At 43.8% G+C, this 14,910-nt stretch overlaps 1 protein-coding gene across 1 annotated transcript in view; it reads right to left on the bottom strand.

Moving 5' to 3' along the window:
* Window positions 1-14,062, bottom strand: part of VAMP7 (vesicle associated membrane protein 7) — a 36,315-nt gene extending 22,253 nt beyond the window's left edge. Inside the window, exons 1-2 of the mRNA XM_080653596.1 lie at window positions 13,843-14,062; window positions 3,347-3,501 (exon numbers count right to left, since the gene is read on the bottom strand). Of these exons, the coding sequence (XP_080509722.1) occupies window positions 3,347-3,492 (146 nt within the window). The 5' untranslated portion in view covers window positions 3,493-3,501; window positions 13,843-14,062. The remainder of the gene's footprint in view (window positions 1-3,346; window positions 3,502-13,842) is intronic.
* Between the last annotated feature and the right edge of the window lie 848 nt (window positions 14,063-14,910).

Below are 14,910 nucleotides of genomic sequence, written 5' to 3'. Positions count from 1 at the left end.
AATGAGCAATATGGTCTTCCTTTCCTTCTCCTAAGATCTCAAAGCACTTTCTTCTCCCAAATACTCAATGATAACATTTACTTGGTATCTGCTTTGAAGTCAGTTGCTGGGCTGGGTGATGAGTAAACTCATCAGTCCCTGCCTTCACAGAGATCACTGAAGGGAATGACAGAGCTGCACGGTTTAGGTAGGATGAGGAGTTAAAGGCAGTAGATGGTGTTCTGGGGACATAGAGGAGGTAACTAAGAGAGTTTGGCTAAGGGCAACAGGAAGGACATCCTGGAATAAGTAAGAGATGGCGAGGTGAAGAGTGAGCGAAGTGTTCCCGAGTGAGAGACCAACAAGCATTAAGGGCCTGGAGAATATAATGGGTTTAGGAAAGTAAAATTTGTTCATATGACTGGAGTATAGAACGTAAGGAAAAAATAAATTGACTGTACAGGTGAGGCTGGAGAAGGAAGCAAATACCAGGTTATGTAAGACTTTAAAACCTCACTATGCATTATCCTAAGAACAGTGAACAAGGGGAGAGTGTGATTAGATTTGCAATATAAAAGGATGTTTTGGCCCTGACCAGTGTGGCTCAGTTGGTGGAGCATCCTCCTGGATCCCCAGTAGGGGGCGTGCAGGAGGCAGCTCATTGATGTTCCTTTTCTCATCCATGTTTCTATCCCTCTCTCCTTCTCCCTTCCCCTCTCTCTAAAATCAACAAAAACATATATATTTTTTAAAAGGATGCTTTGCCTACAGTGTGGAGAACTGACTGAAAGGAGGACGAGACAGATTCTCCTGCAGCAGAGCAGGTAAGAAACAATGAAGGAGATAAACTAAAGTACTATAGGCAGAAGAAGGGACAAAGAAGAAACAGAACAGAATCTGGTGATTGGCTACTGGAGGTGAGACACAGGGATAATTCAACTTTGCCACCTAGATTTCTACCTTGGGCAAGTGGATAAACAGAAGTATCTGTTGAGTTATATTATTTTTTAAAATATATTTTTATTGATTTCAGAGAGGAATGGAGAGAGAGAGAAACATCAATGATGAGAGAGAATCATTGATCAACTGCCTCCTGTACGCCCACACTGGGAATTGAGCCCACAACCTGGGCCTGTGCCCTGACCGGGAATCAAACTCTGACCTGGTTCATAAGTCAATGCTCAACCACTGAGCCACGCCAGCTGGGCTTGAGTTATATTATTAATGTTCACATAGAGCAGTGGTTCTCAACCTTTCTAATGCCGCGACCCTTTAGTACAGTTCCTCATGTTGTGGTGACGCCCAACCATAAAATTATTTTCGTTGCTACTTCAAAACTGTAATTTTGCTACTGTTGTGAATCGTAATGTAAATATCTGTGTTTTCCGATGGTCTTAGGTGACCCTGCTAGTGGTTCTCAACCTGTGGGTCGTGACCCACAGGTTGAGAACCGCTGCTGTAGAGCCTAAGACCATCGGAAAACACAGATATTTATTTACATTACGATTCACAACAGTAGCAACATTACAGTTTTGAAGTAGCAACGAAAATAATTTTATGGTTGGGCGTCACCACAACATGAGGAACTGTATTAAAGGGTCGCGGCATTAGGAAGGTTGAGAACCACTGACATAGAGGCTTCGTATGAATTACCCAGAGGCATGGGAACTCAGGCAAAATGTCTTCCTCCCCTGCTCTGAAACTGTTCACATCAATTCCACCGACGACTTCCACATTGCTGTATCCAGTGGCTCCCTCTGAAACATTTGCTAGTGGTGACCACTTCCTTTTTCTGCAAAGTGCTTTCTCTTTACTAGATTTTCTTGGCAGCAGGCTGGCCTAGTTTATGTGGTCGTCTCTTTCCTTCTCTACTGATGTTTTCTAGCATCCTCAGTCCCTGCTTTCCTCACACGCGCTCCCTGAAGGGCAGCATCCACTCTCATGTTGTTGTTTTTTAAAAATATATTTTATTGATATTTTACAGAGAGGAAGGGAGAGGGATAGAGAGCTAGAAACATCGATGAGAGAGAAACATCGATCAGCTGCCTCCTGCACACCTCCTACTGGGGATGTGCCCGCAACCAAGATACATGCCTTTGACCGGAATCGAACCCGGGACCCCTCAGTCCGCAGGCCGACGCTCTATCCACCGAGCCAAACCGGTTTCGGCTCATGTTTTGTTGTTGATGTTTGTTTTCGGCTACCACAATTGTGATGACTACTCCTAAATCTGACCTATCTCCTGAGTTCTAGGTCTGCATATGCTACTGTCTAGTAGACATATCCAACCAGGATGTCCCATTGACAACTTAAACTCATGTTCAAAATGCAAGTCATCCTTTTCCCTATAAAATGTATTTCTCCTAAATCACACTTGGGAGTAACTTGGTGCAAAGATAACAAAAGGAAATGAGGGATGGTCCTTGCTATCAAGGGGACAGAGACAAAAGATGAAGGTTGTAATTATAATACAGTAAGTGTTACAATATGAATAAACCCAGGATTCTACGGAGACACACAAAAAGGGGGACCTGGCCATAGCTGGTTTGGCTCAGTGGATAGAGCATCGGCCTGTGGACTGAAGGGTCCCGGGTTCAATACGGGTCAAGGGAACATGCCTGGGTTGCGGCTCGATCCCCAGTAGGGGGTGTGCCCAGTAGGCAGTCGAACAGATTCTCTCATCACTGATGTTTCTCTCTCTCTCTCTCTGTCTGAAATCAATAAAAAGGGGGGGGGCACCTGGCCTGGCTTGGAATTCAGGGGATTCTAGAAGAAGCTGGGTGCAGGGGCAAAGGGTGGGAATGAGGGACATCTGTAATATGGTCAACAATAAAAAAAAAAAAAAGAAGACAGCCTGGCCAGTGTGAGTCAGTGTTTGAGCGTCAACCTATGAACCAGGAGGTTGAAGTTCCATTCCCGGTCAGGGAACATGCCCAAGTTGTGGGTTCAATCCCCAGAGTGGGGGCCGTGCAGGAGGCAGCCAATCAATGATTCTCTCTCATCATTGATGTTTCTATCTCTCACTTCCTCTCCCTTCCTCTCAGAAATCAATAAAAATGTATTTAAAAAAAATATTATATATCTTATCTGTATCAAGTTTCACATATCCTAGAGCTCTATAACAAAGTCATTTTTATATCTCATATTTCCTTTTCTTTAAAATATTAAATCACTTCAAATGATAAAATAACTATAAGTTAAATTTATAATTAATAGAAATTGACATGTTCTAAGCTGGTAAAGGTTACTGGTCTGTCAGCTTATTCAAATTATTTACTAAGCAGTTTCTTTCCTAGTTTTATGCTGTCCTGATTATAATAACAGAATTCACCTCTTTCACCCTTTACCCAGGCAGAGAAGAACTCACCTGCCATGTGAGTAGGTTAGTTTGTTATTTTCAGAAGGTATCTTAGCCAGAATCTGCTCCGTCACCTCCAGGAAGTTTCCTCCACACCAAGCATGTTTGGCAAGAATGGTGGTTCCTCTGGCCACAACAGCAAAAAGAATGGCCATGGCTTTAATCTATCAAAGGGAAAAAAAAGACACAAGACTTAGAATATCCTATATAATAAAAGGCTAATATGCAAATCGACCCAACGGTGGAACAACCACTCGCTATGACGCACACTGATCACCAGGGGACAGACGCTCAATGTAGGAGCTGCCCCCTGGTGGTCAGTGTGCTCCCACAGGGGGAGTGCCGCTCAGCCAGAAGCCATGAGCTGGGCTCACGGCCGGCAAGCACAGCATCAGTGTAGCAGAGCTAAGGATGTCTGACTGCTGGTTTAGGCTCACTCCCCCGAGGACATCCCCTGAGGGCTCCCGGACTGCGAGAGGGCACAGGCCAGGCTGAGGAACCCCAGCCATATGCACGTTGGGGGCAACCAGGCCAGCAGGGGAGGGCCATTAGGGGTGACCAGGCAGGCAGGCAGAGGTGGTTAGGGGTGATCAGGCAGGCAGGGGAGCAGTTAGGGGTATTAGGCAGGCAGGCAGATGAGTGGTTAGGAGCCAGTGGTCCTGGATTGCAAGAGGGATCGGGCCTAAACCAGCAGTCAGACATCCCCTAAGGGGTCCCAGATTGGAGAGGGTGCAGGCTGGGCTGAGGGACCCCGCCCCCCATGCACAAATTTCATGCACCGGGCCTCTAGTTTCTTTGATATGATCTTTCAAAAGTAACTCAGTATCATTTATCAACATCTTCCTGGAGACAGTATTGACCAAGATACTATAACATTAAATGTAACAGACTTAATTACAGGCTTAACAAGAGCATCGACCTACGAACCAGGAGGTCATGGTTTGATTCCTGGCAAGGGCATATCCCTGGGTTGTGGGCTGAATCCCTAGTAGGGGGTGTGCAGGAGGCAGCCGATCAATGATTCTCTTTAATCACTGATGTTTCTCTCTCTCCTCCTTCCTCTCTGAAATCAATAAAAATATATTTAAAAAGGATCACCATCTTATAAAAGCTTACAACCTAAACCATGCTGATATGCATACATATATAGACACTAGAGGCCTGGTGCAGGAGAATCATGCATTGGAGGGTCCCTCAGCCTGGCTTGTGCCCTCTCGCAGTCCAGAAGCCCTTGGGGGATGTCTGACTGACGGCTTAGGGGAGCGGGCCTAAGGCGTCAGTTGGACATCCTTAGCACTGTGCTCACCAGCCATGAGCCCGGCTTCTGGCTGAGTGGCGCTCCCCCTGTGGGAGCACACTGACCACCAGGAGGCAGCTCCTGCATTGAGCGTCTGTCCCCTGGTGGTCAGTGGGTGTCATAGCAACCAGTTGTTCCACCGTTTGGTTGATTTGCACATTAGCCTTTTATTATATAGGATAGGATACCAAATAATACATACACACACACACACACACACACACACACACAGAGTATATATATATATATATGTATGTGTGTATACAGGTAATGTATACATGATACAACACATATACCTTACATTTATGGATAGGTAGCATTTGTAAATTATACAGCACAAATTCATATCACCCTTTAAAAAGCGATGACCATAGATATCAAAAAGACATAAAGACGTCTTCATCCTTTAATGCAATAATATCATCCTGAAAATGTATCCTTGGGAAACAGTTCAACAGAAGTTAGACTCTAGATTCCTAAAGATACCTATTAACAATAATAATAGCCCATACTGTAAAACTTTAGACAATAAAAAAATAATAGCCCATATTTATTAGGTGCTTACTATGTGCTAGGCACCATTTTAAGCATTTTATCAATATTAGCTCATTTAGCCCTCACATCAATGAAATTATGCACTATTATGAAACTTACATTAAAATGAAGAAACTGAACTATAGGTGGCTTATATAATTTGCCCAAAATTACAGAGCTGGGAAGTGATAAAGAGTTGGGATTTAAATCCAGGCAGTATGGCTCTAAAAGCCACAATCTTATCCCCTATGTATACTGCCTCTACTAGAAAGGCATTAATTACCCGTAACAGAAACGAAGTGAAAACAAGCAACCTTCCATAGGAAAGGAGTGCTTCTTTAAATTATCCTTCAGAAACAAAGCATTTCTAAAACAATGCAGCAGGTGTTTAAGATTATTTTTCTCATATTTATGTATTTGTAGCATTGCTTTCCTCTATAACAGCCCAGTTTGTCTTATCTAATATTATAAACTTATAAAAAGGGATGCAAAAAATGCCTTCCTAGTCTTCAACTAACTCTTCAACCTAATGCTGTTTGTTATGTTCAGTTTCATCCCATAAGCCAGTGCTTCTCACACTGCAGTGCATGAGTCATCTTAGGTGGCAGAGTAAGCGTCACTTGTTAAAATTTCATATTCTTGGCAGTGTCCCCTGCAATTCTGATTCAGTAGGACTGGTGTGGGGTCTCGAATACGTATCTAATACATATTAAGCCTGCCTGGATGCAGGTGATTCATACAGCCGAATTTTGTGAAACACAGCAACAGATATATAAAGTGCTTGACGTCAGAGACCGACCCCCTGATTCCTTCTTGGAATCCTAGCCCCGAAGGATAGCACACAGACAGAGGTGCTCATCTGTCTCTTGAACTTAACTCTTCTCATTCCACTCTCTAAATGAGGGTGTTCCCCAGAGTTATGTCCTCAGTCGTCTTCTTTTTGGATTTCTCCTTATAATATGGAGCAAGTTATAATTTCTAAATCACTTTTCATGTTATATCCCTTAATGCTAAAAAACTCAATTAGCCCTAGCCCATTTGGCTCAGTGGATAGAGCGCCGGCCCGTGGACTGAGGGGTCCCGGGTTCAATTCTGGGCACATACCTCTCTGGCAGGCTCAACCTCTATCCCTGGTTGGAGCGCATGCGGGAGGCAACCAATAGATATGTCTCTCTCACATAGATGTCTCTCTTTCTGTATCTCTCCCAGTCCCTTCCACTCTTTCTAAAAATCACTGGAAAAATATCCTCGGGAGAGGATTAACAACAGGAAAATAAATAAATAAGAATTAAAGCAGTGTTTCTGGGGGGAAAAGTAAAAAATAAAAACCTCAACTGACCCTGTAACATTCTCCAAATATTACTCCATTTTTAAAAATCATAATCTACACACTCTCTCTGCTTCTCTACCTCCTTTTAACTCTCCAACTTACTATATTCTGGCTTTTGTCCTCACCACTCCATAAAACCGTGCTTGCTAAGATCACCAACTGCCTCTCTGTTGCAAAATTTAGTGGTAACTTCTCTATTCTCACCTCACTTGACCTCCCAGAACAGTCAACACCGTGGACTAAACCCTTTCTTGAAATTCTCCTATATGCCTGGCTCTCCTGTCATCTTGCTAGTCCTCCTCCTCTAGTTTACCTCTAAATGTTGAATTTCCACAGGGATTGGTTCTGCACTCTTATCCCTAGATGAGCTGATCCAGACCTGCCATTTTCTTTCTTTTTTTTTTTTAAATATATTTTATTGATTTTCACAGAGAGGAAGGAAGAGGGACAGAGAGCCAGAAACATCAATGAGAGAGAAACATCGATCAGCTGCCTCCTGCACACCCCCCACTGAGGATGTGCCCGCAACCAAGTTATGTGCCCTTGACCGGAATCGAACCCGGGACCCCCCAGTCCGCAGGCCGACGCTCTATCCACTGAGCCAAACCGGTTTTGGCATAGACCTGCCATTTTCAACATGACTTATTTGCTGAAGACACATTGCATGCTAGAAACAAAACAGCCCTGGCCGGTGCGGCTCAGTTGGTTGAGCGTCGTCCCATACACCAAAAGGTGGCAGTTGGTTTCCCAATCAGGGTGCATACTTAGGTTGCGCGTGTGATCTCAGGTTGAGGCGTGTGCAGGTGGGGGGGGGGCGGAGAAAGAGGGTCCACCAATCAGTGTTTCTCTCTAAAAAAAATTTTTTTTAAAGAAACAAAACAAAGCAGAAAAAAAGAAGCAAAGGCACACCCAAATTGAGGGAAGACCAAAGATAAACCCCAAGATGCAACAAATAGCTGAGGGAAAGGTAGATGAATAGGGATCCACAAAGAAGACTGGGGCCCGGTCCTTGTGGCTCAGTGGTTGAGCATCAACCCATGAACCAGGAGGTCCCAGTTCGATTCCTGGTCAGGGCACATGGCTGGGTTGTGGGCTCAGTCCTCAGTGTGGGGCGTGCAGGAGGCAGCCGATCAACGATTCTCTCTCATCATTGATGTTTCTACCTCTCTCTCCCTCTCTGAAATACATACATACATACGACTGGGTAAGTGAAAGGAAAGCCAGAAGAGCGTGGTGGTCTGGACACCAAAGGGAAAGAAAGCTTCAAGAAGGACAAGTGTCAGCTCCTGGATGTGTTCACTGATGCACAGTATGATGACTCTGAAACAGTCACTGAAATTTTATAAGGAAGGAGGTCATTGGTTAGGGCCAAAGAGACACGCCATGGAGTGGAACAAAAACACAAAGAGAAACAGAGATGAAGAATCGTATGGTTCCTGACACATAGAGATGGGAAAGTAGCAGGCTCCGTCCCTTACCAGCTGGAAGAAGAAAACCGAGTTTGGCAACTACACAAAAACATCGTGTCTTAGTGGACCCTAAGTTCATTATGAACTGACAGGAGGTAATTGCTTCAAAAGCATATGTAATCTTAAATTACATTAAGAAACAGGGTATCTTGATCTCTTTAAGTACTACGGCCATTGTACTCTGTGGTAGTTAGAACACAAGTGGAATACTGAGTTCAGTTCTGGGTATAGTATTTCAAGAATGCACGGAAGGGCAACAGTATGGGCGAGAGAGAGACCTGGAGATTGTATCACTTCAGAATGGCCAGAGGAAATAGAAATCTTTCACAAGAAAAAGAGAAGACTTAGAGGGAATGTGACAGCAGTCTTGGAGTTGATCTAAAGTACAGTCACCTGGAACAGGGCGCATTATTCGGATTATAACTAAGAACAATGGATATAAGTTACAGGGAAGCAGTGTTTTAGTCAATAAAAGCAATCCTCAATTTAAAAAATGCCTGACTGCTAAACACTGAGTACATAGCAACAAACTTTACTTTCCTCTCACATGTCACTAATAGGAATTTCTTACTCTCTCCTATACTGCTAAAAACCCCACCTATCACTCGGCCAGCGTGGCTCGGTGGTTGAGTGTTGACCTATGAACCAGGAGGTCATGGTTCAATTCCTCGTCAGGGTACATGCCCAGGTTGCGGGCTCGATCCCCAGTGTGGGGTGTGCAGGAGGCAGCCAATCAATGATTCTCTCTTATCACTGATGTTTCTGTCTCTCCAGCCCTCTCCCTTCCTCTCTGAAATCAATAAAAGTATATTTTAAAAACCCACCTATCATCTAGTCTCACCTTCCCCCGCTGTAATCCCTTGCAATATAATCCGTCATGTCTGAATAAGTATTGGGATCATAGAAACAACTATGACAGGAATAATACTGCATTTGAAATAAAATAAAAAAACACCTGGCTCTGCTAATTATCAGCAGTTAGTGAATGTCCAATAAACCATAGAGTGTTATTCAAATATATTTAAGAAGAAAAAGAATGAAAAGATAAACCAGAGAGAGAAAAGAAGAAGATAATGGAATATACAGGAAAGCCCTGTCTCACCGTTCTTCCCTGTTCTTTTATTTTCTGCTTGCTTAGTCCCACAACCATCATCCCAATTCTACTCCATTCCTGCTAAGAATTGTGTATGAGTTTCCTGTGGACCATTTTAAAAAGTGCAGAAAGTATTAAGGCTTAAAGCAATTTCAGAAGCCTGAAATCAAGATGTTGGCAGGGCCACGCTCCCTCTGAAATCTGTAGGAGAGAATCCTTCCTTGTCTCTTCCTAGCTTCTGGTGCTTTGCTGGCAACCCATGACGGCAGCTGAAGCACTTCAGTCTCTGCCTCCATAGTCAAACCATCCATGTTTCCACATGGCATTCTCCGTGTCTCTTCTCTCCTTATAAGGATACCTACTCCAGCCAGGCCGGCGTGGCTCAGTGGTTGAGTGTGGCCCTATGAACCAGGAGGTCACAGTTCAGTCCTAGTCAGAACACATGCCCGGGTTTTGGGCTCGATCCCCAGTGTGGGACGTGCAGGAGGCAGCTGATCAATGATTCTCTCTCATCATCGATGTTTCTCTCTCTCTCCCCCTCTCCCTTCCTCTCTGAAATCAATAAAAAAATAACTTTAAAAAAGGATACCTACTCCAGTATGACCTCATGTTAACTTACAGCTTAATGACTACAACTGCAAAAGACCCTACTTCCAAATAAGGTCACATCCACAGGTACCAGGGGTCAGGATTCAACATATCTTCTTTGAGGACACAATAAACCCCCACCTTAGGGATTAACCGTTCCTCCCAAGTCACTTCTATTCTCCCTTCCACCTATTCACATCACCCAAACTTGCCTCCCTTTCCTCTCCAAAACCTCTGTCGCATCTCTTTCCTTACTTATGTACGAGTCCTTACAGCAGTGGGTGAGAAGGGCAACCTCCCATGGCTTGGAGTTAGATAAGGACTGTTTCTACAGCCTAGAAGTTTCCAAGGAAAGGACACTTTTGTTCCAGTTGCTAGGATTCCCCCCAAAAGAAAAAATATATGCTATGGGGAAATCCAAATGAGAAATCTGGATGTAGTTGTGTGTGTGTGTGTGTGTGTGTGTGTGTGTGTGTGTGTGTGTGTGTGTGTTGTAGAAGAATTATTATAAATTGTGGTGAAAGTCTTTAAGTCCATTAAAATAAAGGTTAAATAAGATGCTACTGGTTGGCATACCAATCAAAACATCATAAGTGGCATTGTTTATAGAGGAAATTGCATCCAGAGGGTCAAACAATAATCTTACAAAGAAACCTTAGGAATATATCTATTTGTAAGTAAGGGACCGCCTATTATTTGTAAAAAAATGCTAACAAAATAGCACAGCAATGATGCAAATGCTCCTCTTCCGTGGAGGCATCTTCAAGTGGAGGTTGAAGAGTTTCAGGTAACTGATGAGGAGAAAAGGCCAGCTGAGTGTTTCTCACACTCCAGTCTGTGTTCCGAGAAATTTTTAAATTCTGTATTTTTATTTTGATAAAATTTTAAAATGTATGCCCTAGCCAGTTTGGCTCAGTGGATAGAGCATCGGCCCGTGGACTGAAGGGTCCCGGGTTCAATTCTGGTCAACGGCACATACCTGGGTTGCAGGCTCGAACCCTGGCCCTGGTCAGGGTGCATGCGGGAGGCAACCAATCAATGTCTCTCTCTCACATCGATGTTTCTCTGTCTCTCCCTTCCACTCTCTTTAAAAAAAAAAATCAATGGAAAAATATCCTCGGATAAGGATTAAAAGAAATTTAAGCCCGGCCAGCGTGACTCAGTGGTTGAGCGTCAACCTATGAATCAGGAGGTCGGGGTTCGATTCTCAGTCAGGACACATGCCCGGGTTGCGGGTTCGATCCCCAGAGTGGGGCATGCAGAGGCAGCTGACTGATGTTTCTCTCTCATCATTGATGTATCTGTCTCTCCCTCCCTCTCCCTTCCTCTCTGAAATCAATAAAAAATATTTTTTAAAAATTTAAAAATGTATATGAATATTCTGGATCACTGACTTGTATACCTTATAAATGAGTGATGGCACACAACACAATGCTCCATTTGCATTATGAAGTCATAGGTACCAAGAAGGTCCCTAAAATGACAATGCTTAATATTTAATGTAATGGAAGCATGTCTGGCAGCTCTTAGGTTGGCACATCCTAAAATCCTAATGACAATAATAACTCAAGCACTCTTGAATTTCTGTTGTGCTTTTATAATCAGTTATAAAGATGAAATGAATCTTTCACAGTGACAATTTACAATGGAAAGATATCTGCATTGAAAAAAACTTAAGAATTGAGACTTTCATCTGACATTCTGAAAATGACAATGTGGCAGAATAACAAGGACAGTAGGTACGTTTTCTCAGGCTCAGGAGAAAATAATACTCCAAGATGTGCTTGCACCAAGTGGAAACCAAATGATACAATAATGTGCTGTATAAATAAAGGCTGTCCAACTGTTCAAACAGAAAAGAAAGCGGAAGAATTAACTCATTACGTAACACATGGTAATGATTAACTCAAAATAAAAAGTATTCTTTATCATTATTTATATTATTGCACGGGGATCTATTATTGAATGGTCCACATTTGATTAATGAAAAGGTTTAGGGCTATGTCTAATGGCCTCATATAAAGAAGGTCTTGCGTAAGTTAAAAAATTTGAATTGGACCAAATAGTTTTTCTATTTCAATTCAACACATATGTTCTGAAGGTTTCTATGTGGCAGTCAATGTAGTAGACACTGAATATGAAGACCACTAAAAAAAAGACCTCTACACTCAAGGGAGCCATAGTACAATGGGGAAGACAGACAAACCAATGCAATAAAATGTAATGAGTAATATAAGAATGTATACAACTGTTCAGGAGATTTCTTTAAATTTTGTGTTTATCACACCTTAAAAAAAAGAATGCAGGTGTCAGCCTATGTATTAGGAAATTTCTCAGTATACTGTTATAACTATTTCTCTTTGAGAGGGAGGTCAAAGTGTCTATTTTATCCTCACTAGGTTCTCAGTGTCAAGCACAGTGCCTGGCATATACTATTCCCTCAAGTATTTTGGACACTGAGCATGATTTGGTTTTAAATATATTATAGCCCTAGCTGGTTTGGCTCAGTGGGTAGAGTGTCGGCCTGAGGACTGAAGGGTCCCAAATTCAATTCCAGTCAAGGGCACGTACCTCAGTTGCAGGCTCAATCCCTGGCTCGGGTCTAGTCCAGGTGCCTGGGAGGCAACCAATCAATGTGTCTCTCTCACATCGATGTTTCTCTCTCTGTCTCTCATCATCCCTTCCACTCTCTCTAAAAATCAATGGGAGTCCTGGCCGGTTTGGCTCAATGGATAGAGCATCGGCCTGTGGACTGAAGGGTCGCAAGTTCGATTCCGGTTAAGGGCACATGCCCGGGTTGCAGGCTCAATCCCCAGTGTGGGACGTGCAGGAGGCAGCTGATCAAGGATTCTCTCTCATCATTGATGTTTCTATCTCTCTCTCCCTCTCCCTTCCTCTCTGAAATCAATAAAAATATATAAAAAATCAATGGGAAAAAATAAATATACTATAAATGATAGATAACTTTATTAGTAGGATCTGGCAAAAAGAATGTTTGTTACCAACTATCTCCCTACATAAGATAAAGCAGTTGATCTGAGAATAATCCACCCCCCAACTCTTTTGTCTGGGTCTGAGGAGGAAATAAACCAACGACAGATAAACCACCAATTCTGATGTAATAACCTTGGAGGAGACAGAAGAGTGAAGAACAGACGTTGATATGACAGAGGAAAAGAAGAAGTGTTTAAGAAAAGCCTTAAGTCTAGTCAGAGCTCAAGACTGTTCTTGTTGGTTTTGTAAATATTCTTTTTGGGTGATGCTCTTAGACCCAATCCAATCGCTCTGACTTTCTCAGAACAGTAGCCTACCCTGTCAAGTCAACCACTTGTTTTATGTTACACTGACTACCACTGCCACCATATAACATGATCTTGACTATTCTTCGTTCTCAAACATGTAAGCTACTGAGAGTAGCGATTTCCTATGTCTTGTTTCCAGCTATATCCCTTGCACTTAGAAGAGTGTCTAACACAGAATAGCTGTTCAAGAAGTGCTCTCAGACACAGCTATCCAAAGGGAAAGGAAGTCCCAAACATGACACTATCCTCTGGGATCATGGATGGGACAATGGAGGTACAGGTAGTTGAGAAAATGTAATAAGACAGAAAAGGGGTTGACAACTGACTGGGGGTGTTTTGGGGGAGGCAGATGTAAAGCATGTACCAGAGGAGCTATTACATGGTCAGAGTTTGTTAAATATTGGCCAATAACAACATCTACATGTCTGGCGTTGAGGAAATAGTGGGTGGAAGTAAGAGTTCCTAACCGAACTGAGGAGGAAAAGTGTCAACACTGAGGGGTGGAGGATGGGCACGCGGAGGACTAGAGACCCACGTAGGAGCCCAGGATGAGGAGGAGAAGCAGAAAGTGACGTCATAAAAGCAAGGGCGTCAAGGGGAGTTTTCAGAAAACTCAAGGGATGTGGAGAGATTCAATGCCAGCTTAATTAAAGTTGTCATCTGTCCCCCTCCTGTATGTGACGCATTCTGACACTCTATCTCGCGGCCTTTTCAGTGGCGTAACACTCACTTCGCCAAAACTGTACCTGGCTGACAAAACTGTCGACGACAGAGAAGCCCAAGTCACCCTAAGCACTGCCTCCTCTTTCTACCCCGGCACGTCCGGGTCCACATCTCTGCCCTCCCTCCGCTGTCGCTCCCCGCCTTCCTCCGAGCGCCCCGCTCCGTTTACCTGGCCGGACGCCCCCTGAGAGCGCACGGGCTCCGGACGGAGGGGCGCGGTTCAGCGGAGGGTCTCTAACTCCCGGCTCCCAGAAAAGGCTGGGACCGGACGCCGCCAGCTTCCGGGTACGGAGCCCCGCCCGCGCGCGGCCTCCTGGGAATGTGAATGTTCCTCCAATGGGAGCGGGTGGAGGGGTGGGGCCTGTGCGTTCCCAGCCGCCGCACTTCCCAGGAGCCGCACTGCATTCTGGGAGTGGTAGTGCAGACTGGGTTATAGTCTGTCACATGTTCAGTCAATACCTTGCTTAAAGGACGTCAAGCGCTATTCCTCCAGGAAAACGAGAGGATGCGATGTCACAAAGCGTCTACCAGCCTTGCGTTGGCGGGATAAATGAAGAGCCAATCTTGTCCCACCAACTGCCTGCTTAATCTCAGCAGGTAATGTACATACATACAAAATAGAATTCATTTGGCAGGGATTCCCTCTAATTTACCCACAAAAATTTCTAACCTCTTTGGAACCCTCTGGTGAGAACCTGCTTCCTTTATCCCATTCTTTTGCAATAACAACAACTACTGCTACTACTACTACTCTACTTAAAAAAATTTTTTTATTGATTTCAGAGAGGAAGGGAGAGGGAGAGAGAGATGGAAACATCAATGAGGAGAGAGAATGGGATTGAGCCCACAACCTGAGAATCTAACTGCGACCTCCTGGTTCATAGGTCAATGCTCAACCACTGAGCAACCTCCGGCTGGGCACACTACTCTACTTTGCTCTAAGCTCCCCCATCTGCTTTTACATCCCCATTCCCTTTTGCCAACTCTGAGTCTAACTCCACTGGTGAATTCTTTTGTCTCCTGGCTTCTCAATGGTTCCCTGCTAATTTGCTTTTTCTTATCAACACTTAAAGGCTGTAAAAGTTTCTCTCATCTAAAATATTCCAAAATAATCTTCCTCAACCCCACACCCTCCAAACCCCTTACACACACAGACTTAACCTTGTGGTCTTTCTCCCACCTCTCCTTTCCAGTCAAAATTCTCAACAGTGTTGCTAAAACAAATAGACACTTTTCG

Source organism: Plecotus auritus (genome assembly GCF_963455305.1).
Source record: "Plecotus auritus genome assembly, chromosome: X".
In the NCBI taxonomy this organism is placed as follows: Eukaryota; Metazoa; Chordata; class Mammalia; order Chiroptera; family Vespertilionidae; genus Plecotus; species Plecotus auritus.
Note: the sequence above shows the minus strand (reverse complement) of the source record. Positions and strands in the feature narration are given on the sequence as shown.